Source organism: Fusarium verticillioides, chromosome 8 (assembly GCF_000149555.1).
Source record: "Fusarium verticillioides 7600 chromosome 8, whole genome shotgun sequence".
In the NCBI taxonomy this organism is placed as follows: Eukaryota; Fungi; Ascomycota; class Sordariomycetes; order Hypocreales; family Nectriaceae; genus Fusarium; species Fusarium verticillioides.
Window position 1 is genome coordinate 592,144 of NC_031682.1, and position 23,579 is coordinate 615,722.

General features: G+C 50.6%; 9 protein-coding genes across 16 annotated transcripts; 4 read left to right on the plus strand and 5 right to left on the minus strand.

Annotated features, from left to right (window-relative positions):
• Window positions 1–31: 31 nt before the first annotated feature.
• On the minus strand, window positions 32–1,585 carry FVEG_07555 (hypothetical protein; the record flags this gene model as incomplete). The annotated part of the gene is made up of 4 exons (XM_018896224.1): window positions 32–352; window positions 406–1,083; window positions 1,133–1,449; window positions 1,502–1,585. 4 exons carry the CDS (start codon window positions 1,583–1,585, stop codon window positions 103–105), a joined length of 1,329 nt encoding a protein of 442 aa, XP_018753650.1. The 3' UTR covers window positions 32–102.
• A 650-nt stretch (window positions 1,586–2,235) lies between these two features.
• Window positions 2,236–4,279, plus strand: FVEG_16138 (hypothetical protein). Its single transcript, XM_018905374.1, has 2 exons — window positions 2,236–2,387; window positions 2,458–4,279. The coding sequence occupies exon 2, from the start codon at window positions 2,706–2,708 to the stop codon at window positions 3,039–3,041; it is 336 nt and encodes a 111-aa protein (XP_018753649.1). The 5' UTR covers window positions 2,236–2,387; window positions 2,458–2,705; the 3' UTR covers window positions 3,042–4,279.
• FVEG_07554 (PTH1 family peptidyl-tRNA hydrolase) lies at window positions 4,191–4,787 on the minus strand (the record flags this gene model as incomplete). Its single annotated transcript, XM_018896223.1, has 1 exon — window positions 4,191–4,787. One exon carries the CDS (start codon window positions 4,785–4,787, stop codon window positions 4,191–4,193), a length of 597 nt encoding a protein of 198 aa, XP_018753648.1.
• A 177-nt stretch (window positions 4,788–4,964) lies between these two features.
• FVEG_07553 (protein hob3) lies at window positions 4,965–7,636 on the plus strand. 2 transcript variants are annotated; one of them, XM_018896221.1, is made up of 5 exons: window positions 4,965–5,156; window positions 5,210–5,260; window positions 5,310–5,355; window positions 5,407–5,480; window positions 5,533–7,636. In XM_018896221.1, the coding sequence occupies exons 1-5, from the start codon at window positions 5,144–5,146 to the stop codon at window positions 6,132–6,134; spliced, it is 786 nt and encodes a 261-aa protein (XP_018753646.1). In that variant the 5' UTR covers window positions 4,965–5,143; the 3' UTR covers window positions 6,135–7,636. The 2 variants fall into 2 exon arrangements, with proteins under 2 accessions (XP_018753646.1, XP_018753647.1); XM_018896222.1 differs by having other exon boundaries at window positions 4,965–5,260.
• Window positions 5,242–7,826, minus strand: FVEG_07552 (hypothetical protein). Its single transcript, XM_018896220.1, has one exon. It carries the CDS (start codon window positions 7,487–7,489, stop codon window positions 6,830–6,832), a length of 660 nt encoding a protein of 219 aa, XP_018753645.1. The 5' UTR covers window positions 7,490–7,826; the 3' UTR covers window positions 5,242–6,829.
• Window positions 7,648–11,371, plus strand: FVEG_07551 (hypothetical protein). Its single transcript, XM_018896219.1, has one exon. It carries the CDS (start codon window positions 8,071–8,073, stop codon window positions 10,978–10,980), a length of 2,910 nt encoding a protein of 969 aa, XP_018753644.1. The 5' UTR covers window positions 7,648–8,070; the 3' UTR covers window positions 10,981–11,371.
• Window positions 11,125–19,638, minus strand: FVEG_07549 (hypothetical protein). 7 transcript variants are annotated; one of them, XM_018896213.1, is made up of 9 exons: window positions 19,185–19,638; window positions 17,680–19,140; window positions 17,305–17,395; window positions 15,717–17,254; window positions 15,134–15,661; window positions 14,995–15,085; window positions 14,623–14,939; window positions 14,322–14,577; window positions 11,125–14,249 (listed from the first exon to the last, which is right to left on the minus strand). In XM_018896213.1, exons 2-9 carry the CDS (start codon window positions 17,779–17,781, stop codon window positions 14,050–14,052), a joined length of 3,123 nt encoding a protein of 1,040 aa, XP_018753638.1. In that variant the 5' UTR covers window positions 17,782–19,140; window positions 19,185–19,638; the 3' UTR covers window positions 11,125–14,049. The 7 variants fall into 7 exon arrangements, with proteins under 7 accessions (XP_018753638.1, XP_018753637.1, XP_018753642.1 ...); XM_018896212.1 differs by having other exon boundaries at window positions 17,680–19,638; XM_018896217.1 differs by having other exon boundaries at window positions 11,125–13,778; window positions 13,831–14,249; window positions 14,623–15,085; window positions 17,680–19,638.
• On the plus strand, window positions 12,099–13,565 carry FVEG_07550 (hypothetical protein; the record flags this gene model as incomplete). Its single annotated transcript, XM_018896218.1, has 2 exons — window positions 12,099–12,242; window positions 12,327–13,565. The coding sequence occupies 2 exons, from the start codon at window positions 12,099–12,101 to the stop codon at window positions 13,563–13,565; spliced, it is 1,383 nt and encodes a 460-aa protein (XP_018753643.1).
• A 15-nt stretch (window positions 19,639–19,653) lies between the features above and the next one.
• On the minus strand, window positions 19,654–21,447 carry FVEG_07548 (hypothetical protein; the record flags this gene model as incomplete). The annotated part of the gene is made up of 5 exons (XM_018896210.1): window positions 19,654–20,456; window positions 20,516–20,685; window positions 20,735–20,808; window positions 20,900–21,130; window positions 21,198–21,447. The coding sequence occupies 5 exons, from the start codon at window positions 21,445–21,447 to the stop codon at window positions 19,958–19,960; spliced, it is 1,224 nt and encodes a 407-aa protein (XP_018753635.1). The 3' UTR covers window positions 19,654–19,957.
• Window positions 21,448–23,579: the final 2,132 nt, after the last annotated feature.

Genomic DNA, 23,579 nt, shown 5'->3' on the forward strand with positions numbered 1-23,579 from the left:
CCGCCCGTATTCACTAATCCCCATTCTCAAGTTAGACCTTCTCCTGACTTGTTCGGGCACTAGCATCAGAATGAGGATGTGTGCTGTCAGCCATGTGTCGAGTCATCTCAACATAGTCATAGGCGAACTCGCCAGCTGGCCGTCATCAGTGCCAAGCTCCTCCTCCTCAGCGGAGACACGAAGGGAGAGGCCAGGGATGAGGTTGAGAAGGAAGAGGAGGATGCAAGTGAGAGTGAAGGACCAGGCGAAGACGGCAAGAGTACCAGCGATTTGGTAACCCAGCTGAACAAAGTGACCATCAACCCAGCCAATAGGGTCGTACTCTCCACCGTCGAGAGCGGCAATGGTTTTGCTTTTTTGAGTTAGCAGGTGTCATTCTAAAGAAGAGAAAGGGGGGAGACGTACGTTCCAAAGATACCGGTGAGGATGTTGCCGACCATACCACCAATACCGTGGATGGCAAAGATATCAAGACTATCGTCAACGTTGATGAGGAACTTGACCTTGGTGGCGAAGTTGCAGAAGACACCACCGCAGATTCCGATGATGACGGCAGCCCAGGGCTTCACGAAACCAGCGGCAGGAGTGATGGCAACGAGACCAGAAATGGCACCGGAGCAGAAACCAATGGTGCTCCACTTCTTCTCGAGGCGGTAATCGAGGAGGATCCAGGCAATGGCACCGCATGAGGCAGCCAGGTTGGTAACGTAGCATGCCATGACGGCGCGGATGTTCATGGCGAGAGCAGAACCGCCGTTGAAGCCGAACCAACCAACCCAGAGGAAGACCGTGCCGAGAACGACATGGGTGACGTTGTGAGGGCGGTAAGGAAGACCGTTGTTGTTGGAGTAGCCGGTACGCTTGCCGAGCATGAGGGAGTAGGCGAGCGCACAGGTTCCCGAGGAAACGTGAACGGGACCGCCTCCAGCAAAGTCGTAGCTGGGAAGGTTGAAGAGCCAGCCATTGGCGTTCCAGGTCCAGTAGGCGATGGGGTCGTAGACGATGGTGGACCAAAGGAACATGAAGACGATGGCGGGGAGGATGCGACCTCGATCAGCAACGCAACCGATGGCAAGGGCAGGACTGGCGACGTTAGGACAGTGGACTCTTAAGCTTTTGAAGGGGTACTCACGTAATGGCAGCGAACATGCCCTGGTACAGACAAAAGAGAATGTCAGGGAGAGCAGAAGAGCCATTGGGCTGAGCGAGGGTGTCCATGAGACCAAACTGGGTCAAGTCACCGAGGAAAGAGTTTCCAGTTCGCGAGAAGGTCAAGGAGTATCCCCAGAAGAACCACTGAAAGCTGATGACCGCAACTGATATCATTGACAACAGAATGAGCGTCAAAGCAGACTTGCGACGGGCGAGACCACTGTAGAAGAAGCCGACGCCGGGAATCATGAGAAGCACAAGCACGGCGCTGACAGCGAGGAACGTCAAGTTGCCCGTCTAAAACATTGTTAGGCAACAGCACACAATGAGATACAGTTGGAAAACCTACGTCGTAGAAGATGTTGAGATCATGCACATGGGTTGAGTAGCCATAGTCGGCATGATCAGTGGTGCCATTGTAAGGAGTGGTCATCTTGACGAGAGGCTGCGCTTGAACGCGGATTCTTTGATCCAAACCTTTGCGCCGGTCGAAACCTTTTTCAGCTTCAACTTGAGCTGGGAAGAATGGAGTGATTGAAAGGATGAAGAACCCCGGGGCCACAGGGCTAAATATGTTTTGACTCACGGAGCTTGCGACAACGGCCAGGAAATAACGAACGTGGTTACCAGGGGGAGGGTATGGCACATAAGTGTGGGGGATACTTGATAAGACGCCCGTAGCTTAAGCAGCAATAGGAAGGATACTCCACCACATACATGTTCGGTTTGGACATTGGTGAACCCGAATTTGGATACGGAGATGTCACACGGGTGTTGATGCTCAGGTGCCAAGCTGAGCTAGACGATGATCCTCCACGATTCCAAGTCTTTGTCCCATGATAAGCTTGAACGTGATGATCCTGTAGCAATGCGTTGACGTTGACTTGACACAAGTGGTTTGCGCCAGAAACGAAGTCGTGGTTGTGTAAACGGTCCCCTGTATGGCTGTTCCTGAGTCTGGCACACCCATCGCTGCTTATCACACTCTAGCATTCCGATCCGGTTGTATTGGGATGGACGCCACACCCAAGCTTAAATAGGCTGTGCTGATAAGCACCAATATCCCTATAGGACCTCCGGATTGCAACCTCTGCTTGGCAGTTGGCCCGCAATGAATATCTCCTCTTGGCCTAAATTGTAGGCATTTGACTCCTTTGATGCATGCTGGGAGGGGAGATTGCTGTCGATATCGGCAGTGTATCCCGGGCCATGCTTACTGAGGAACCAGAGGATTTGTATGTATATCCGGACGGCCGCAATGGAAGTTCTGGTGCTGAGTATGCCATGCTGATTCGCTATTGTTAGACTTATTTTAAGCATCTTTAAGCTCTTGATGTGTTGACTCTGACACGTCGGAATGGTGTCCTAAGACCAGAGTTACATGGCGAGAAAGCTCCGAGTACAGAATGAAGCCTCGACACCCTCTTGTGCGACATGCACTCAATATTGCGCTTCCCCAGACGCACCGCATAACCCGGCCAGAGCTCTTATCTGACTTTGTCCTCAAGGTTGCCGAATTCCAGGTCGAACCGTTGAAGGAGGTCGAATAGAGCATGTCTGATTGGATGTTTCCTTATCTCTTGGCCGCTTGGGTGGAGCGCCTAGCGTCAAGACCCTGGACAAGGACCAGGATCCTTGTTCTCTTGAGTCCAAGTCGTGTAGCTCGGCCGATACTTGATAAAGATAGACATGCTCAAAGCGTGAGCGTTGGAGCCAAATCTGGAGCGAAGTTGCTGTCTGTTCGAGACTGCTTATTGTTGAAACTTTGTGTGTCTGACTGTGTCGTACGAGGTACTGAACTTCCTCTCGGGTCAAGGATCACCGGTGTCACGTACGATATGGTTGTGTTCCATTCCCAAAGATCGTGTGATAGACATGAAAGAAAATAAGCATATCGAGAGCCACATGGGCACACGGTCTTCAAGTGGCTAAGAATTGATGTGATTGACATCGTTTCCCCGGATTCTCAACTGTCAAAGATGCTTTTGCGCCCGCAACGCCCTAGATTGAGCCTTTGTTGCGCGCGTCAGTATGCGAGTCGCCCGCTACGACGATAGATATGATCGGGGACCATGTATATAAGCTGGACCTGCGTCCACTACAAGTTGACTGGTTCTCGAAGCCTAAGCTTACTTCGACGTTGAACATCTTCAACAACTCTGCCTGGAGTTTCCTGGTATCGACCTTTGCAACCATCGTCAACTGCTTGAGATATCCATCGGCTCCCACCCAGACGAGTGTTCTTCGACACAGACGGCAATTGCTGGATCATTTCCCGAGAACGAGCAGGCCATGGAACGACCGGATCGTAATGATTACCAACACTCTTGCATTGCATGCCTTATCAGACAGCAAAGACACCGTCAAACTAGGCATTTCGTAACGGTTTCAGCTCATTTCAGCTCCAAGATGTGATATCAGAATACACCACGACGCGATAACCAGCTTCATGTGATGGTACGATCCAAAGGCCATTGGACAAGTCGAATTGTGCAAAATTGGCCATACCCTTGGCATAGATAAGGAACTTAGGGAAGTTGGAGTGCCGTTTGTGAGCTAGGTCGCCTGTGGCGTCTTTAGCGCAAGATAAGGGATCTCTGCATACCTTCAAACTTCAGGTAGGACACTCGGCAAATATGCGATGAATGTGCAATTCGGGAGACTCGTAACTCAGAATTGAGTCCGGCGCAGTTGAGCGGTTTGATAATGGAGTGCGGAATCGGAATCCGGTGCATGCGTGGTCACGAAAACGGACGCGGAAGTCAGGTATCTCAGTTGGGTATCTCTGTTGATAGTATTTTGGCATGATTGGACAAATGTCTTTGATGCGTGACAGGGCTTACTTGACCGTACTCAAATAATGTCCATTATGATTGCTCGTGGCCTGCTTCAAAGTTGGCCTGAAAACAAAGCCGTAAAGAAACCGTTCCAGGCTGCACATGCGTTTTGCTTTTCCTAAGACAAAATGCTATTACTGGCGCGCCCGGATTCCGGTGTTGCATTGTCGCAGTTGATAGGACCCTGTCCAGGCGGTCGAATCATGACTTGAGCTCAGTCTTCCATTCTTTTTCCAGCTCAACTAGGCACTCGGCGACTTTCCATGGTGCTTCTTCTTCTAGAATTCTCCTTTTGTCGCTTGATATCCGATCAAGAACGTAACGGCTAACGGTCTCGGGGTCTCTCTCGGCGGGTCGTCCAATCCCAACGGCAATTCGCACAAACGGCGACGTGGGGTATTTATTTTGTGAAAGAGATCCCTTGACACTTTTGATACCATTGTGGCCTTTGTGACTTCGGTCCCACGCCGTGAGCCGCACAATGCCCAAGTCCTTCTCGAGTTCATCGTGAACAATCACTAGACTGAGTGATGAGGGGTCATGTTGATTGGTCATTTCTTTCCACGCCTTTGCGACAAAACGTCCAGAGATGTTCATCAGAGTAGGCGATTGAACTAGAGTGTATTTTGGACCTTGAGATACTAGGCATGTCTGACCTCCGAATGCCACCTCTCGAAAGGAGGGCTGACGCAAGACTTGAGCGAGGCCATTGAGAGCGAAATGACCGGCAGAATGTAGACTTTCGTATTTGGGCAAGGGATTGCCCAGACTGACAACGAGAAAGCGGGGATTGAACATCCTGACGCGGTATCGAGTATCAAATACGCAGATCAAATTCTTTCTTTCCAATTCCAACTCAGGCCTCCACGCGCAATCACGTGCATCGAACTGCACTGTACGGAGTAAAGCTCAACCTAACACAGCCCCATCACTGACGTCGATCAGCCGATTGGGCTGCCAGGCACTCCAGACTAAGTTAGTGTGGCTGAGCTCCAGTTTTGTCGTCACTCTATCCCCAACTTCCATGTTTATTGCCTGCCAACTCCTGTGCAACTTTACAACGATATACCCTCGAGCGTATTTGAGCCCTTTCGTCGAATTACACACGTAAACGAAAACCACTTAATTCATTTTCTACCAGCAATTCTTTCAACATGTCGTGGGCGGGTAGGACAGCCTTCACCCCGCAATCCCGAGCAGAGGGGTCTAATATCAAGCAGGGTTTAAGAAGAATGTCAATCGCGCGACGACGCAGGTCATGATGAAGACGGGTATGCGCTTCGGATGAAACAATCGAGTCTGGAGCTGATTGCGTTGCAGGGCATGTGGAAAAGACGAATGACCGTGATTACGAAGTCGAAGAGAGGTCAGCAATTGCAGATTGATAACATTGGAGGACAACATCTAACGAAAGCAGACGATTCAAGACAATGGAAGCTGCTGCTTTACGACTACAAAAGGAATCAAAGGGGTATCTTGACTCCCTGAGAGGTACGCTCATGATCTGCGACACATGAAGCTCGATACTAAAACCCGAACCCAGCCATGACCGCATCGCAAATGCGAATCGCCGAGACGATAGATGCGTTCTACGGCGACTCAGGCGCGAAAGACGGTGTCAGCAGAAGTTACAAGCAGGCCGTCGAGGATCTAGATGCCGAAACCATCAAAGCCCTCGATGGCCCCTACCGAACAACCGTTCTCGACCCCATCACACGGTTCTGCGCCTACTTCCCCGACGTCAACGAGGCGATTAAGAAGCGCGCTCACAAACTGCTCGACTACGACGCCCTCCGCGCAAAGGTGAAGCGCCTCGCCGAGAAGCCCGACAAGGACGCCACGAAGCTGCCCCGGACCGAGAAGGAGATGGAGATGGCAAAGGCTGCTTACGAGCAGCTGAACGAGCAACTCAGCACCGAGCTGCCCCAACTTATCGATCTCCGCGTGCCGTACCTCGACCCCACTTTCGAAGCCCTCGTCAAGATCCAGCTGCGTTTCTGTGCAGAGGCGTATTCGCGCATGGCGCAAGTGCAGCAGTACCTGGATGCTGACACCAGAGATCAGTATGCCGAGGGACAACTAGACGCCAGAGTGGAGCAGGTGTTGCAGGAGATTCGGGAGTTGAGCATCAGCGGCACGGTCTAGGCTTTGGGTTGGCTTCTACAACTTATCCGGTTGGGGGGAACGGCGTATAGGTGCTTTCTGCTTGTAGATACTTGCTAACGTCATGAATATCATGCACAAATAGACATAGTCCATTGTGGGCTTATGGAAACGCATGCTTTTGTGCAGACCGCTGTGATTCTTCATTATTGGGCTTTTGTGCTCTGCCTTTCGGGCGAAAACTGTGCAAGTGCTAACTATTGGGACTGCTCTAGCCCATGTCCATGTAGACGCTGAAGATGAAGCGGTTGGTTACATTCCCATACTCCTGAGACCGAAATCAACTGGGTATCGAGGGAGCTCTATTCTGCGTCAGCTTCGTACTCGGTGTCAACCTCGGACTCTGACCCCGGAGACTCCGATTTCTCAGACTCTGGAATATGATAAACCGGCTGCACCCGCTCCAACTCTCCTGACTCTGACTTCCCAGATTCGCTTTTCTCTGTATCAGAGTCCTCAGGTGCCTTTAACTTCATAAGCTTAAAGGGCTTCCCGCGCTTTCCGGACCTTCTCGACACCGTTGACCCCCCAGACCTGGCCGAAACCTCAGATCTTGTTGAGACCTTAGACTTCTTGGATTCCCTAGACCTTGTCGAGATCGCAGACCTTCTTGACTCCTTCGATCTCTCGCTCTTCGATTCCTCAGCCTCAGACTTTTGATGGACCTTGGACGACACCTAGTGTCCAATATTGGGACCATTTCCTGATCCGAACAGATCACTCAGACTCAGCCTCTTACCCATCGCCTGCATAGCTGGACCAGCCTCGGGACCTTGTGGTTCAACTGGACCCGCCGACCGTGCAATCTTCCAAGCTTCCTGGATTATGGCAGCGTTTACTTCTCGTGTTTCGTCCTTATCGTTGTGAATCCACACTCCCAGTACCTTGTCGCCCTCCTGCCATTCGCCCTCGACCTTCATAATGACAAGCTCCCCAGACACCTCTGCATGTGTGACCCGTGAAAGGTCCACGATCACGTTGTCAAGTCCCCGTCTGTTGAGAACAAACACGCAAGCTCGTGCTCGCTGACCTGGATCCTCAGGGAGCGGACTCTGCGCGCAGACAAACATGGTGCCTTCGACTCCCGACTTCTCCCAGCTTTCGGAAGCGCTGTTGAATGTGTATATGACAGCGTTGGCGGCTATACTGAGGATGGTGTGGATGGAGGGGAGGTAACGTTGGAGGACAGAGAGATTAAGCTCAGTATTAGTACGTGGAGGTGGTGGCGCGTAATCGGCATGTATGGCAGCGGCATCGGATTCATAGTCTGAAACGGCAGGGATACGGTTTGACGGCTGACGGCTGTGGCGAGCCTTTCGTGGTGTTTGTCGGCTCATGATAATTATTGTTGTTTGATGTTGGGCACGATATGTAGGTGGAGACGTGATCGCTAGTTGGAAATACGGATAGCCTTGTCACAAATAACAAATCAAGGCCGATGGGTCATGTACGTATGATATCAAGACCCCAGAAGATGATCGTGTGATCGACAGTTGCTTGTGGTATGGAGATGGAAGTGTACTCTTCGAGAGGCACGAGTCCGCATGCTTGGGCGCTGCTGGGCTTATCGATAAGGCGCAAGATGACGCTGCCGCGGGGCGCTGAGCTGGACCCTAGGTAGGTTCCTACACCACCATTTTAACGTTAGACTACGGTAGCCGTGCAGCTCGACGTCATACGTTTAAAGCTGAGGTTTATCTCCCTTTTTATCCCTTCTTCTAATTAGCTCAACATTCTTTTGGTGCTCACACGACCCAAACATCCCTTGTCTTGTCTTGCCTTGCCTTGCGCCAACGGTAGAGCTAGGTTGTTCGAAGTCATGATCTAGAGAACTACAAATCGACCTCCCCGCGATATCTCGAGACGGCGCCGTGTATATAACTCGTCTCTCTCGTCTAATACTGTAGTAACGGCGTCCATGGCCGACGAAAATGACCAGTCCCCTGGTTCTGAGCTGGGGGATCCCACCTCGACGACGCCTCAGTCTCTAGCTAAAGCTGTTCATGCCCGACGATCCGAGTTCGTGCGTCCACATAGCCTAAAGGTCAAGATCGGGACGTGGAACGTTGCTGCGTGCACGGGTACTGATAAAGACCTCGCGACCTGGTTCACACACGGCGAAGGCTTGGATCAGCAATTGACGTCACTGAATCTCTCACAAAATAGTGCCGTGGAGACGGATGATACGGACAATGGCAGCTCGAACCCGCATTTGACTGCCGGGGGTGATATTGGCCTTTATGTGTTGGGACTTCAGGAAATAGTAGACCTCAACACGACTAAGGAGTATATGAATCGAGCAGTATATACGGATACAAGTGTTATGGACAAATGGAAAGCGGCATTGGAAGCAGCATTGCCTAAAGGATACGAACTTATCACTGCGGAACAAATGACTGGCTTGTTGTTGCTGGTCTATGCTTCTCCAGAAATTGCATCAACTATTAGCAACGTCAGTACCAAACAAGTTGGTACGGGCCTGCTAGGCTATTTTGGAAACAAGGGGGCCGTGACGACGCGATTGCTGCTTGGCGAGACAACTCGCATGGTTTTTATAAATAGCCACTTGGCTAGTGGTGCTGGCTCTTCGTATTTGGACCGGCGATGTTGGGATGTCGGCCAGGTTCTCTCACGCACTCAATTCGACCCAATCGTTCACTCAGGCGTTGAGGAAGATGAGGGCGAAAAGATTGGAGATGAAGATCTTGCATTCTGGTTCGGAGACTTGAACTTTCGACTAGATGGACTACCTGGCGACGATATCCGACGACTGCTCACGCTGCATGCTAGAGGTGAATATGGCGCAGACGAGGACTCGAAGCCTCTTGATGAGCGAGGTGTGATTGTCATGAAGGGTTCGGACAGCGATGATGAGTCTTCTACGAGGGTGTCGCTACATTCACGCGAAGAGAGCTTTGATACTGCAGACGATCTACCAGACCCTGACGAATTTCCCGAAGATCCAAGCCAGGATCCCACTTCTCTGCAGGCCACCATCGATTCACTGTTGCCACATGATCAATTACGAAGAGTTATCAAGCAACGCAAAGCTTTTCATGATGGCTGGCAAGAAGGGTCAATCACCTTTCTACCAACATACAAATACGATATTGGTACAGTTGGCCTCTTTGACTCAAGTGAGAAGCAACGAGCTCCAAGCTGGTGTGATCGTATCTTATTTAGAACACGAAAAGACAAACAAGATTATGAGACAAAGATTAAAGATGAGGAAGAGGCGAAGAAGAAAGATGCAGAGATGAAGTCCAGGGGTCTCGAAGAGGATGAGGACGTGCTGTTTAGTTATGACCCCGACGCTGACGGGGAGGATCCAATGTCATCAACTGACACGTTGAGATATGATGAGTACGAGGATAACGATGACCCTGAAGCCGAGGAGCTTGTTACAAAGGAGGGCTTCCGTGACCGCATACACTTGGAGATCTACGCCTCGCATCAACGCATCACATCGTCTGATCACAAGCCCATCACTTCTATCTTTACGCTCGACTACGACGCTGTTGTACCGGAGCTCAAGGCAAAGATCCATGCAGAAGTGGCACGAGAACTTGACAGAGCTGAGAATGAAGGCCGGCCAGGCATTACGGTTGTCGTGGAAGGCAGTGATGGCAACGAGGAGAATATCGTCGATTTTGGAGAGGTTACGCCCCTCGAAAAGCAGATTCGGCATCTGACGGTTGCAAATACTGGCAGTGTACCGGCGACATTCTCATTCGTGACGAAGCCGACGACAGAAGACGGTGATGATGCTATACCTGTATGGTTGAAGACCACATTCTTGTCAGCTGATGAAGAGTCCCAAGAGCCATTGGGTGAAACAGTTACACTCGACCCAGGAGAAACAGCATTAGTATTGCTGGAGCTCCAAGTCTCGGCCATTTCTCACATTCGAGCGTTGAACGAAGCGCGCGCCAAGATCGAAGAGGTCCTGGTTCTTCGCATAGAAGACGGTCGGGACCACTTCATTCCCGTGCGCGGAATCTGGCAACCTTCTTGTGTAGGGCGCTCCATCGCAGAGTTGATAAGAATCCCTGACGGCGGAATCAGAAAGTTTGTCGAGAAGTCGGGTATCAAGGGGGCGGTTGCTTACGACTCGGATATCCATTGCTCAGCGCCCAAGGAGCTCTTCAAGCTGACTGAGGTGGTGCAGACGCTTGTTGAACGAAGTCTGGCTGAGTCGACGATGCTTGAGGAGGAAGTACTGCCGCGGGATCCTGGATGGCCCCTTGAGGCTTCGACGTGGAGGGTTGGAGAGGCGGATATGCAGGATGCAAAGGTTAAGCTTGTGTCTGCCCTGGACAATGATGCTTCTATTCTTGATGCGCTTCCATTAGAATGGCCTGCGTCGTTCAAGTTAGAAGCCGTCTCATCCATCTTGTTACTCTTCCTCGAATCTCTCACGGACGGTCTGATCCCGACTCAACTCTGGGCCAAGATCTCAACATCATTACCCAACGTGACATCCATACCAATGACCGCCTGGTCCGACACCAAGACGCAGATCCTGGATATCCTCTCATCAGCACCAAATCACAACATTGCATTCGTCTTCCTCACAGCTACTCTCTCCCGCGCAGCATCAGAGCTCACACCAGTGACAAACGAACCCAAGGGCGGCCTCTCCCGCCGTCTGAGCTTCCGCCGCGGCAACGCAGAGGACGAGGACACCAAGAAGCGCAAGATGCGTGAACGTAGATATGCCGAGATAGTAGGCCCACTGGTCTGTCGTGTAGACGAAAAGGAAAAGGGGTCGAGGGATCGAGCGCGGACTGTCGTGGAGATGTTCATACGGCGGGATGAGGGAAGCTAGAAGCGGAGGAATCGCAAGATATCGAGGAGCGTCTGAGGGTTAGTATATCTGGTCTTTGGTCTTTTTGAGTATTATACCAGCTAAGCTTTGTTTCGATGTATTCTTTATGGAGTGAACAGGGATACAACAAAGGAATTAGAGGATGTGGCTTGAACAGTAATGCAGTTGGACGTGTGAACAACAAAGATTAATGGACATTGTACAGTTGATATGCAGTCCTTAGGCTCTTTGCAGTGCAGATTCTAGTTGCTTTTGCTGCAGTTTCTTCTCCACTGGCAGAACAGCAACGAGGTCATGCACTCCTCCTTTTCGACCAAGACATCAGCGCCACATACTACGATTGCTAAGATTAATATGACATTATGCATGTGGCATCATGTCCCTTTCACTGTTTTTCTAGAAATTGAAAAGATTTAGTGAATGTTGAGGTGAAAAAGACGAAATGGCTGCTCCAGGCCATTGCTCCCACTCCCGCTACGGCACTGCCATGTTCCTCCTCCAGCAGCACCAACCCCCCCAAGCGTGCCATTGTGCCTCTATAACCCCAAAGAACATGCTCCGTAGGCAATAGAAGTTCTCCTCTTCGTTCGTGATGCCGTTTTACATTCTGGTTTGCCGTTTGTCATAGGCGTGGGATCACATTCAGGAACTCATCTACTCTTTCCTTGATGCCCAGCCACTTACTTCTAATAAGTGTTTGCTGGCTCCCGTGACCACTTCCAGCCGTGTAGACATCTGTGCCCTATCGATAGCTTGCGAACCAGTGCTTCTGCCTCTTTGTTGCTCCGTAGGGCTGTAAACGTAATCTCCATCTTGCATCTCGTTTGCAACCTCACTCCCACATAAACCCTCTCCTCACATCCCACATCCCACCTCCACTTCGCTTTTTCCTATCTCTTCAAAAAAACCCCAAAAAATAACACCAAAAAACATCAGCTAGAGCATAGTTTTGTTCTCTATATTTTTGAACGTATTGCTTTTTCAAGATCTGAGTTGCGACTCCCTCGTCGCCGCCGCTTCTGCAGTTCATCAGGTGTGTGTGCTCTCTTCTTGCTCGACGAGAAGTGTTTAACCTTGCTCTAGACACACTCAAACCAACCTGTGGTCTGGCTTCCATCATGTCGCTGTGGGGTTTGAGATTTCACCATACGGCCAAGATGCCAGAGACTGTGCGCAAGAAGGCAGTCAGGGATGGATACAAGCAGCTTGACTCTCTTGTCACTCTCCGAGATCGCGCTATTGTGTTTGCTTCGTCCGAGGCTGTATGCCTGTATGCTTCTTTCGTCCATTTGCCTCCGATGACCCCTGAAGAGGCCGAGAGTCTCCGCAACATCTCATCGGAGTAGGACACTGATGGTGATGAAGCTGGCTCTGACTCATGGGAGCATGGCTCGGACGGTGATATTGAAGCCACCACTGAGCACGAGTCTGACCAGGAGGAAGAGAATGATGGCGAGGACCCGTGGGAGGCGCAGGCTGCAGCAAGCGCTGCAGCCGTGGAGGAGGAAGACGCCGCTGACTCGCAAGGCGACACTGGATCTGAAGAGAACGCCGGAAACACCAACCTATCCGATGCTGAGACCGCCGTGGATGAGAACTTCAATCATCACATGAAGGTCCTGGCTGCCGCTTTGTCTGGCGCCTCCGCTCCTGCTCAGGATTTTCCCGTTGACACCACGGCAGCGGAGAGTTCGGGAACTACCAACCAGTTTCTTACAAATGATCCCGGAAGCAGCGAAGAAGGGAGTAGTCAGTCCTTGGGTCAAGCCATGGATGTTGACTCCCGGTCAACTGTCAGTACTGAAGGCACAGACATCGAGGGCAACCCGGAGGGCACCAATTCAGAGGGCACTGGTACGGATGGCAACCCAGGGGGCAACAGCCCAGAATCAGAATGGCTGACGAATACCCCTGGTTCTCCCTACTACAACGGAGTGGCCAGCTCTCCCAACAACGCCAACAGCTCTAGCCAGGCTGGCGAGGCTACAGTGACTCAGCAAGACGGGGAGGCAGACGCCAACTCTGTCGGGGAGGTGGACGACCAACCCTTCGAGCCCAACGACATCCACGTCCCTGTGTATAGACGGCCCAGCACGCTTTTTGACACCCCTCCGACTTGGGCCGACCAGTATAAAAAGTTCTTCGACAAAGCCTTTGCGGTCTGGTGTGTGTTCTATAACACTAGTGCCCCCAGACCCCTCCGCCAACGACTCAGAGATCAGGATACGCACGAGGCGGCCGTCAAGCGGTATAATCTAATTAACTTGGGACTTTACCCTTGTGTCACCGCTGAACATCTCCTGGAGCTGAAGCTTCGCATCGACGATGCCGCTCGCTTCTGCGATTTCCTGACTGCCAATATGTTGGAGATCGATCATGCCAAGGACCAGAGAAAGGAGGTCATATACACCTATCCTGCCAACTCACCGCTTCGACTCCGAACCAAAGGCCTCGGAAGTTCTCTGCGCTACGCGACCCATGTCGACGAGGGCTGGGATGACCTGGAGGACAACTGGGGAATGCCTCCTATCCCAAAGAAAAGAAGCCTAATTCAGTCTCACGCATCAGAAAAAATGTCTTGGTGAAAGATGGTGGGAATCTTTTGGTTGATTCGGGGAGAGAATAGGACATCACAAGACACCGGCACAGATTTATGAGATCTTGACCACACATAGATGGCACCAGACTTTTGTTTTGAGTTTGTTTGGACCATGGGGACATCAGGAAGCACAGCGAGAAGCAGCGATAACTACAGGAAACAGAGGAGAGACTTAGAGTCAGCGGGTTTCCGATTGGATCTAGGCATAGATCAGCGTATCGCTTGCATAGAATAAAAGCTGCTTAGAATACCCTATTGTGGTCTCCGTGTAGAAGTGTATGTTTATTCGAGCCCTCATGTGTCTATCGACCCTTGGCGTTGTACCGTTTTCCCAACTCTTCCACCGCTGGAAGCTCTTCGACTGCTGGTAATACTAAAATTCATGTAGCAAAAGATTCGTATCGGTCGTTATTTGGTTGACTCAAGCCTCGTATCGTATGTTCTCGTCGAGTGTTCGGTTCGCTTCATGCTTAGCCGGCTGCGGCGACAGCCGCCGTGATAGACATAAACGTTGATTGAGGTTCTGGTTCTCTCGTATACGTCGGATGTGGGCACCATTTCCTCTCAAACATTTGTGATACCCAATACAAAGGATGATCCCAGTCGTACTTGTTCTGTTCTCCCGTGTAGCGAATGGAACCGGCGTCGTGTTGGAGAGTAATCTTTGGAACTACACGGTCGGTTAGCACTAATATGCTGTTTGGCGGGGGGGGGGGGGGGGGGGGGGTTCAATGTCGCAGACCTTTTCCATTATCCCTCTTGTATTGCTCCCATACTAGAAGGTGTTTCTTTACCGCTGGGTCCTTGAGATTCTGTTTCACAAGGTGCCGATCCTTGGGTGCCAGAGTCTCAAAGTGTTCACCTTTCCCTGCGCCATTGGTGAGCCCCGACGACCGAGTAGTAGGCCACTGATCATAGTTGTAGTAATGCCAGTGGATGAGTATATTATTGCAGCTGGCATGAAGCCCTTCAACAAAGTCTGGAATCGAGTATCGTAACTGTTACGGATTAGTTACGTCCATTGAGGGTCAAGGTCGCCATACACTTGATCCATAATTGGCTCTGGCATGCCGGTACCGATCTGCTGTCATGCGACTCGCCTCGCGCATGAGTATGAAGACGACGAGATAGATTGTGAACCACCATCGATTCTTGTCCTGGCTGAACAGCCAATCGATGTCGCGTAGGAGCTTCTCCTTGTACCGCTCGAGGACCTCGTTGTAATTGAGGGTGTCGAATTGGGCGACTACCATGCGAGGGACAGACACTTTGCCGTAGAGAGGGTAGGATTTGTCTTCGGTTTCGGGGAGCATGCCTAGTGTTTCGTTGCCTTCGATGTAGAGAGACCCTACAGTGTGTTCTGGGCGGGATTAGAGTGGGATGCAATTGGAGCTGGGGTGAAGGGGAGCGCTTACGGATGGCGCACCAGAGAATAAAAAGATTGCCGAATATCTCAAGCTCTTTTGCATCGTCTCTAGAGAGGCTCCCGCTGGATTTATGTTCATTCTGCGAGGGGTTCAGTGTAAGGCTCGTGTCGGGACTCAATTGACGTACGTGAAGGTCCAGGTACCGAGCCATGGCCGTAAGGTACGTTCTGATGATGGGCACTTCTCCAGCTTCTGATTCACTCTCCTCTTGGATGGTGTGGTAAAAGGCTGGAAGAGCATTGTCGATTGTGTATTGTCGCACGCTTTCGGCCGTTTCGTAGATATTTTCAAGGCAGTAGTTGGCTAGTTCCTTCTTCTTCAACGTCTCCTTCCCGAGAAGGCTATCAGTCCAATATCGGGCAGTCACGTCCCCATCGATGGGTTTGAATCGCACAACGTTCATTCGAAGAGGTTTGCTACAAAGGTTCTGTGATACCTCAATCGTAACAGCAACCGTATCGAGTCGATCCCCAATATCTCGCATTTCGATGCCCGTCCATCGTCTCGTGAGTTTGAGCCCGCCGCTTCGATAAAGAACGACGTCGGCAATTCGGAGTCGCAAGCATGGAACGCGATGGATTGTCTTTGGCGACGTCTTGGAGAAGTTCTTGCACGTTTTGCATTGTCCTTCTGGGTTCTGCTCGTCTATGATGCACTATTCATTTCATGTTAGTGTGAACAATGGCAGGACAGAGGGAATGTGTACGTACTTTGATTTTTTGGAACCGGCAACGAACACAAGCGCTGAGCTCTCGTGTGATCCGTACAACCTCACGTTCCTCGAGTTTGTCGAGTGCGAGGGGAAGCTTTCCAGAGCTGGTTGTTTCATTTGGGAAAACGATGCTGTTTGTCGAAGATGATGGAATATTCAAGCTAGCCGACCCTGTTTCGTCTTTGATTTCAACATTAGTGTCGCGAGCGTCCGAGATATACCCAATCTCTTCTTCCGATACCTCGTCGTCGTCGGATGACTCATTCTGGGGTCTGGCCTCTTCATCAGAATCATTGCTGTCCGAAGAGGGTCGCATGCCCAGGGGACGAGCATGTGTCTCGAAGCAGTCCGAGCCTGAGTGATCGGCTACAATCTCGTCTAATTGTCCAAGAAGATCATTGTCTACATCGGACTCTTCATTACCTTCTTCCCGATCTTCTAGTTGGACAATCCGTTCATCATCATCTACTCCGTTGCTCCCACTGAAACCGCTACATGTGTCATCAACACTTTCAGTATCGTCTTCATCACTTGTTTCAGAGGGACGCTTTGGTTCTGGGGAGTGCGCAGTAGCGAGGGCGCGTCGGATGCCAGTCGGAGGGGTTCCTGGGCGGCTAACGTTATCATGACCTGTATCTGGTGCAGGGACGTCTTCAGCAGCCTCCCAGACCTCAAGGTCAGAATTCTCATCCTGAAGTCTGCTAGCAATGGCCTCGTCTCTTGAGAGCGAACCATTGATGGGCCTTCCAGGGTCGAGAGACAGCAAATCATTGAAATCACTCTCTAACTGGTCAAGGGTGTCTGAGTGATCTGAGTCGTCGTCATCATCAGAGTTCCGACCAAGGTCAGTCTGAGCTTGGACTTCTTGACTCGGGGAGTCTCCCAGCGTATCCGTAGAGGCTGAAGAGCCAGGTACATCTTCCGCACCCCCCCTCAAAGGGAAGTCTAGCTCTAGCTCTGTCCTGTCCGTTCGTAGGTGACCCGCATCGTCACCAAGTGGAGAGATTAACTGGCTGCCATTGACTGAACGAGAAGCTTCTTCATTTGAACAAGTATCAGAACATGTACCTTTGTTTAGAAAAGATACTTCTGGTGGGGGCTGGCTTCGGAGTGTCTGACTCGAAGGTTGTCCAGAAGCAGGACCCGAAGACTCGCTAGAGCTGGGACCGGAACTGCAATCAGAGTCTGAAGCTGAACTCTCGGGGCTTAATCCGTGTCCGGATGAGATTGTCGGATGCAGAGGGGTAGCATGACTTCCATGGCGTGGATTTGCTTGTTCAGATGATGCTGAGAGAGAACATTCGGGTGATGGAAGATCCTGAGGAGGACTCCCCAAGCCCTGAACATTCACAGCACCGACACTCCCACCAGGATACACGCCCCCTGTGGAAGTGCCACTAGAAGTAGCATTGTCTGACCTGGGGTGTCCAGGTTGCTGAGCAAAGTCTGGCGATACGCTGGACGACGAAGAGCTTGGATCCTGCCGGTTAGCACGTCCAGGCTTGGACACTGCTCCCGACACACGACCTTCAATATCTGCATAACCGTTAGAACTGTGTCAGTGCCACTGTCGAACCAACACTTACCACTATCAAATCGCTGTTGGTTCAAGCTCAAGCAGTGACGTTTTGGTTTCGGCCCAGCGCCCGTGCCCGTATTCTGCCGCTTGTGAGTTCTCTGGATCGACCTGTTAGAAGAAAGTACGCAAAATATTTAGACAGGGTAAAATGAATTCATGGCTTGGAAACGGGGTCCTTTCAGTTACACAGCATCGAACCGACACCCACCAACAGGGCCTACTGCACAATTCTCGCAGGGGTGCCTTTAGGCGTTGTTCCTGATGAGCAAAATTGCCGAAGCTGGTAGGCATCCTTATTGCAAAACGTTACACGAATTGAGGCCCGACAGCTGAGCTGATCTGGTGGAGTCTGGTTCGTTCATCTTCATCCCCTCTTACTTACGTGGATCTCATCAGCTGGATGAGTAAAAAGCTCCATTCTGGCACCTGGGTCCCAAGACCCATGAAGCGCAAGGTCCCGTGCAGGCAAAGCTGTCGAGTGCATGCACGTTCTTTACCGATATGCCCGATCTTGGGGATACCGCTGGCTTGTGAAGCACAAACTCGGGTCACACAACAGCTCGGCAGAGGTGGTGAAGTGACAACGCAGGAGGCAAGATTGTAGCCTCCCTGAGGGGACGTGCCCTGGAATCACCCACTCGTTGCCCTCGAAACCTGGTCTGAAGGGGGATGCAGGGGCGTCGACGTCTACCAGTCCCTGGCCGTTGTCTGAGACATCCTTGAGATAATCCTTGCTCGCAGCTGCAGCTTATCATCTTGAGCAACAATCCAAAATCACAACAAATCTGTATAAATTCCACCACGTTCTTCTTACAAATGTGAGGTCTTATAAAACCCGTGTCCTCTGGCGTTTAGACCAGCTCATGTGGGTTCTGGTTCAAGCGTCGAGATTTGCAGCGAGGATTGATCGTCCCTAGTAAGGATTGGATTGTACCGATATCCCTGTCCAAATTATCCAGCCAATCAGAGACACGAAAAAGGGTCTCTAGGGACCCATAAAGCTCGTCTTCTGTCCTCGCCGGTCGACCTGAGTGGTCAATTGGGACATGTTGTGGATTCATTTGGCACGCACTACGCATTACCCGTGCCGAGAGGTCATGGATTGTGACAGGAGGCTATTCGAAATAGCCTTCTCCAGAGATGGAGTAAAGTCACACTATACGAGCAGCTGGTCTTGTCAGCCACTACAGAAGTATCAGTGGCATTAGGTGTGCGTCTGTAGTTGCAGGATGAGAGCAAAGCCACATTCGTGGAATACAAAAGGCAATTGGATATTTCAAGAACAATATCAAACACAATCACATCCTCAGAGCCACTCAAACAAAGCCCCCGATCGTGGGAGTTCCATTTTCAGAGTACAACAAGGTCCAGATTCTCACGTGAAAGAGCTGAAACATATTGTGGGGTAGAAATTTTGACAGCTCAACGATCAACCGCAAGTTCGTGACCGGAGAAATTCAAACAACGCGAAAGTGGATAAATAGAGGGTGTGATCGAATGTCTGAGACACGGGTATTGAGATATCCCATGACATAACAGGGGCCAGTTAGGATCGTCAATCTCGAGAGATTGTGCCGAGACATCGAACCAGAACGCCAGCACGGCCCGCAACCGGCTGTTTCTAGTCGACGATGTCCACGATGTCACGTATGTGTATAGGAGTCGAGATCTGCAGGCCTGGAACAGGTCATGTTTGTGATTCACTTCGGCAGTTGATGGAGACGAAGGCCGAGACGGGGAGGATACTGAAAAGGAACTATGTAATCTCTCAAAGATTCGGGTTCCTCTCCAAAGTGGAAAAGATGGTGAGATTTGCTTATGCTGGTGTGACCTAGAGGCTTCACTTTTCATTGTCAGATTTCAGCAAGGGAAAGGAAATGATCTTACCGTCTGTTCTCACACACACAGGGATAACGACTAGCTTGGGGCTAATATAAACTCCAAGCCATTCCCGCGCATATCACTTCTTTAGTTGGTTTGGTATGCCGAGAGGCGCCGATTCTGGCTTCAGAATTTATTGTTCGCCTGAGGGAACGGTTGAAGTTGCAACGCTCCAATAGTTTCCGGGTATGTTTATTAGGGACTGTAGTTCAGCTGACACAAGTACAAGGGTAGTAATACGATATTGGCGTCATAGTGAAAGGACGCCATAGGTGATAATCTCCTACTCTGGTGTAGTCGTGCCGTGTCATTCCAGAGGCGTTTGATTATATAGTGGCAGATGGGAGCATGCCTTGGTACGGTGGGAGGAGCGTTCCACCAACGATTGTCTTAAACAGACATAAAGATCGGAAGATGAATACGAGAACGTGGGAAGAGACAGAGAAGCAAAAGACAGGAATGCAAAAGAGGGTTGGAACGGGAACAACCAACAGAGGGTTTTTATCTCCAATTCTCACATGACACCGACACGTGACAAGATCTCTCGAGATAACAGTATTGCAGGATGCTGGCTGTTGGCTGTTGGTTGTATTCTCCAATGAGCGACTAATAGCTAGTATATGTTCTTGCATAGTGACCTATAGTAGGCTATTCCTAAGTAAATGGCAGTAAATAGACTCTCAAAACTCTTGATAAACCAAAACATGATATGACTCGGAAATGACTGGGAGTCTCAGAGCAGAGACAAAATCAAAAAGCATGTAGTTGTCTGAGAATCATTACTCCTCATCTGAAGTCTCAGAGTCCTCGATCATAAAGGCTGCAGAGCTGGTATTGTACTTCTGCACAGGGTATTCCACCATAGGCACAATAGGGTAGTGCCTAGCCTTGATCTTGCGGTTCTCCCCATAGGCAGCCTCCCAAGGAGGGAGCATGCCCGTGGGAATTGCCCATCCGTATTTCTGGTTACGAAGCCAGAGTCTAACCATGTGACGAGACGAGTTATCGTCGTCAGTGTAGGCGTCTCGGCGGTGGACGAGGGCGAGGTTGTTGAAGAACAGGAGATCTCCAGTCTCAAGCTTTAGCTGCAACTCAACGCGAGAGGCAGCCTCTGAGACAGCTTCAAGGGCATGTATTTGAGCCTCTGAGAGAGAGGGAATGTTCGAGTTCGTCATGCTCGGGTGCGGCCCGAGGCGATGCGGGTCGAGGCTCGCGAGGAGTTTGCCATCGTGGAATGTCAAGACAGGAGCGAGATAGTATGAAGCCTTACGTCCCGATCTGTTTGAAACAATTTGTTAGTTATGTTTCACTCTGGGTGGAGGGTGTAGTTGTCTTACAGCTGAACAGGCCAGTCGGGAGTCAGGAGTGTCTTGATGACTTCCGGCTCGCGGTTGAGCAGGTCGTTGAAGACAGTCCAGGCTGAACTGAGATAGGTATATCCTCCCTTGTTGGCGCTGTCTCGAACTTGAAGGGATAGGATTTCACATCCCATGTCAGTGTGGAAAGGCTGGAACTAGTAAGTAGAGTATTATTTTCGTGGAGTTGAGGTAACATACCAGAGATCCATTGGTATGAATACCATGACGCGCGTCGGCAGGAGTCTTCCATTGCTTCGAGTCGGTTACGTGAGCTGAAAACGTTAGATAAAGCCGATGGTTCTTAAATAATAGAAGCGAAGGGACTTGGGAGCTTGTTGAAGGTTTGGATTTCCGGAAACGTACATAGCATGTTACCCTTGCGGTCTTGGAGCCCGCGTTTGTCAGCAATGTAGCCAGCTACACCCAAGAAGATAGTAACACTATCTTCAACAGAGTATTTCTGGCCATCGATGCCACGAATGACAACAAAGCCTCTTCCGAGATGAAGAGTCTCGGCGCTCGCACACAAACGACGAGACAGGTTTGGGAGAGGGAAGTTGTCAGGGGAGACTTCGTCGCCGTCGAGCCCAAGAGCTAGTTAGTTTCACCCGTTAGCAAACAGTTACTTTCCCGAGTCATACGTAGTAGTAGGAGATCTAACTTTTGAAACTAGCGAGGGCTCTGTCGACTTCTTTAGCTTCCTCGCCGCTAAGACGGAGAGTGTAAGCTTGGTCCCCCTGATAGTCTGCTCCGGACCAGACTAGGGGACCAGTCAGTGCGGCGTTGGAGGAGTTGGTATTCTTGATAGGTGATTCCCTGAGGAGTTCAGAGCTTACACCAAAAACGCCATCATTTTCAGAGGGCTGGATGGCAGTTGCATAGTCCTGAGTGGTGCCCCTGAGAGTTGCCATTGCTGGGAATAAAATAAAGAATCTACTAGTTGAGGGTAGAAAATAGATAGAATTTCGGTGTAAACTTCTCTAATTCTCTCGTTTTTCGTCGAGTATAACTTCACTTTTCGAGACAACAGAGCGGACTATTTGTATCCTCAACTCAACTCCTCTCCTAGCCGGCCGACTTTGAGGACAGCATATCCCACATCCCACGATTCACGAGGCCCATTCCGTTTCTCTCAGACTGAATAGCCGCCAAGAGGCAAACTTGTGCACTTTTCCAGAGTGTTTGTTCTCCGGAAGTCTCCCCGGAGCACGTTCGTGAGTTGTCACACTGCATCGAGTTGTGGAGGTCAGTCTCGAGAGACAAGTACACGGCTTGTATCCCATCTTTTTGTTGGCCAAACTCGATACTTCCCTGTTATCTCTGACATCGCCAGTGTTGGTTGGGCGAGTCGTGGGGCCGCCTGTGACGAGAAGATTGCCTTATGGAGGCATGGCGGCTGCTGAAAGGGGGTGGTGATGCGCTGGGATGGCACCGTCTGCGAGGCCTAGTATCTATGAGTTGTCAAAAGCTCGTCTATTTCAGCTACTATGGTGCTCAGAAATATCTTCAGCCGAATTCTGATACGGCCAAGAGGCTCTCTTGGATCTTCGTATCCTCCCCAGAATGACCTCACGTCAGAACACAAATCATCTCGGCAATTAAGCGGGAAGCTGTCATTTCCACGACGTTTCTCGACTAGTTCTCGCTAACACTCACCGGACAAACATCATCAGAAACAAGGCTGATCCATATCAAACTAGTGATCTTAGTCCTGGCCCTCGGCTGCACGACATCAAACTTCCGGTCCTTGTTAGCGAGCGCTAAGATGTGTCGCGGGTACCTGGATCACGCCCGGCCAGAATAGTTTGTCGTTAGTAACCGTAAATACATGCCGAGATAACGATCCACTGTGTGTGTGATCATCCTACACCTTACCGTGGCATGGCGGCGTGGTGACAAGATCTTGTCATGTTAGTGATATCAGGGGTTACTGAGATCTTGATGGGCGTTGGACAGGGAGTCTGGAGTCCATCTTGCAGAGTTAAATCTCTTAAGGAAACTTGCTTACTATTAACAAGGAAAATAATAAGAGTTACGTCTTAGTAACACCCCTTTTCATCTCCTTGGAGCTGTGTACACAAATTTAGGGGGCGGGTTTTGAGGCTTCCGGCTTAAAACTCACAGCCGCGACAGCCACAAACTAAAGCCTTTCTCCAGTTCACACTAGAACATCAATATATCATCACTGTATTGTCTGCATTGTGCAACTGCACGCTCGTAAATGCCGCTTCACATCCGGACCAATGATCATTGCAGCGGCTCTGCTCTCCGGCCCCCCAAAACCTTCAACTGTCCAGTTCCGCAGCCTGGTCCTGACTTGTCGAGCTTCGTACTTTCAACAATACACTGTGTGCTCTGGGATAAGGCTTCTTGACCTAACCGCTCAACAAACAATGACAAGACGGCAATTCTTCCGCACTCAGGGGTGTCCCTGTCGAGGCTATTATTCGCTAGGAATAATGGTCCGTTAGTTCGTCTGTAACTATGGCGTGCATGATCACCTCGCCAGGTTGTTAGTCTTATTCTGTTAGTAGCTGAAGGGGCTAATGTCAGAGAACTAGCTCATTATGGTTGATCGCTGTTCAACACAGATGTCATCAATTTGCACTGTCTTGGTCAACTGTAACCCCAACTCGAACAGGCGTAGGAGTCAGGAACTGCCATTGGCCCTTTCTTTTCCTCTCTCACCGGTATCGATTGCCAAATGTGAGATCCCTCCTCCACGGCAGAGCAGAGGCTCCGCCTTGGCCCGGGAATGCGACAGTGAAACCCGGTGAGCAGTCCCTTTTAGCTTTCTTCTCTCTTTCCATCTCAGACATCCCACGTTCTTCTTATGTTGTACGACGTAGGCAGTGAGACGCCGCCAAATGTGCTGTTGGTCAAGCCACTGTTCGTCTGTTCCGGGTTTTCATGACCATTACCCCCACAATCGATCTCTTCGCTATCGGTCGGCACCAAAATATTGGGCAAACCAATCAAATAATGTCCATTTGAGTTCGCGCGTTTAGAGTCGGCAGTGGTGGCCATGTGCCAGAATGGCCTG

Bases quoted from the DNA above. Each gene is read 5' to 3' on its own strand.
- FVEG_07549 (XM_018896211.1), bottom strand. From the start codon at position 17,781: ATGCACTCGACAGCTTTGCCTGCACGGGACCTTGCGCTTCATGGGTCT. The intron at 14,578-14,622 runs GTATGGCGACCT...AATCCGTAACAG, and splicing joins GAGCCAATTATGGATCAAGT to TTACGATACTCGATTCCAGA. The intron at 14,250-14,321 runs GTCTGCGACATT...CCGACCGTGTAG, and splicing joins CAAGAGGGATAATGGAAAAG to TTCCAAAGATTACTCTCCAA.
- FVEG_16138 (XM_018905374.1), top strand. From the start codon at position 2,706: ATGTCTGATTGGATGTTTCCTTATCTCTTGGCCGCTTGGGTGGAGCGC.
- FVEG_07553 (XM_018896221.1), top strand. The intron at 5,261-5,309 runs GTATGCGCTTCG...ATTGCGTTGCAG, and splicing joins GCAGGTCATGATGAAGACGG to GGCATGTGGAAAAGACGAAT. The intron at 5,481-5,532 runs GTACGCTCATGA...ACCCGAACCCAG, and splicing joins GTATCTTGACTCCCTGAGAG to CCATGACCGCATCGCAAATG.
- FVEG_07551 (XM_018896219.1), top strand. From the start codon at position 8,071: ATGGCCGACGAAAATGACCAGTCCCCTGGTTCTGAGCTGGGGGATCCC.
- FVEG_07552 (XM_018896220.1), bottom strand. From the start codon at position 7,489: ATGAGCCGACAAACACCACGAAAGGCTCGCCACAGCCGTCAGCCGTCA.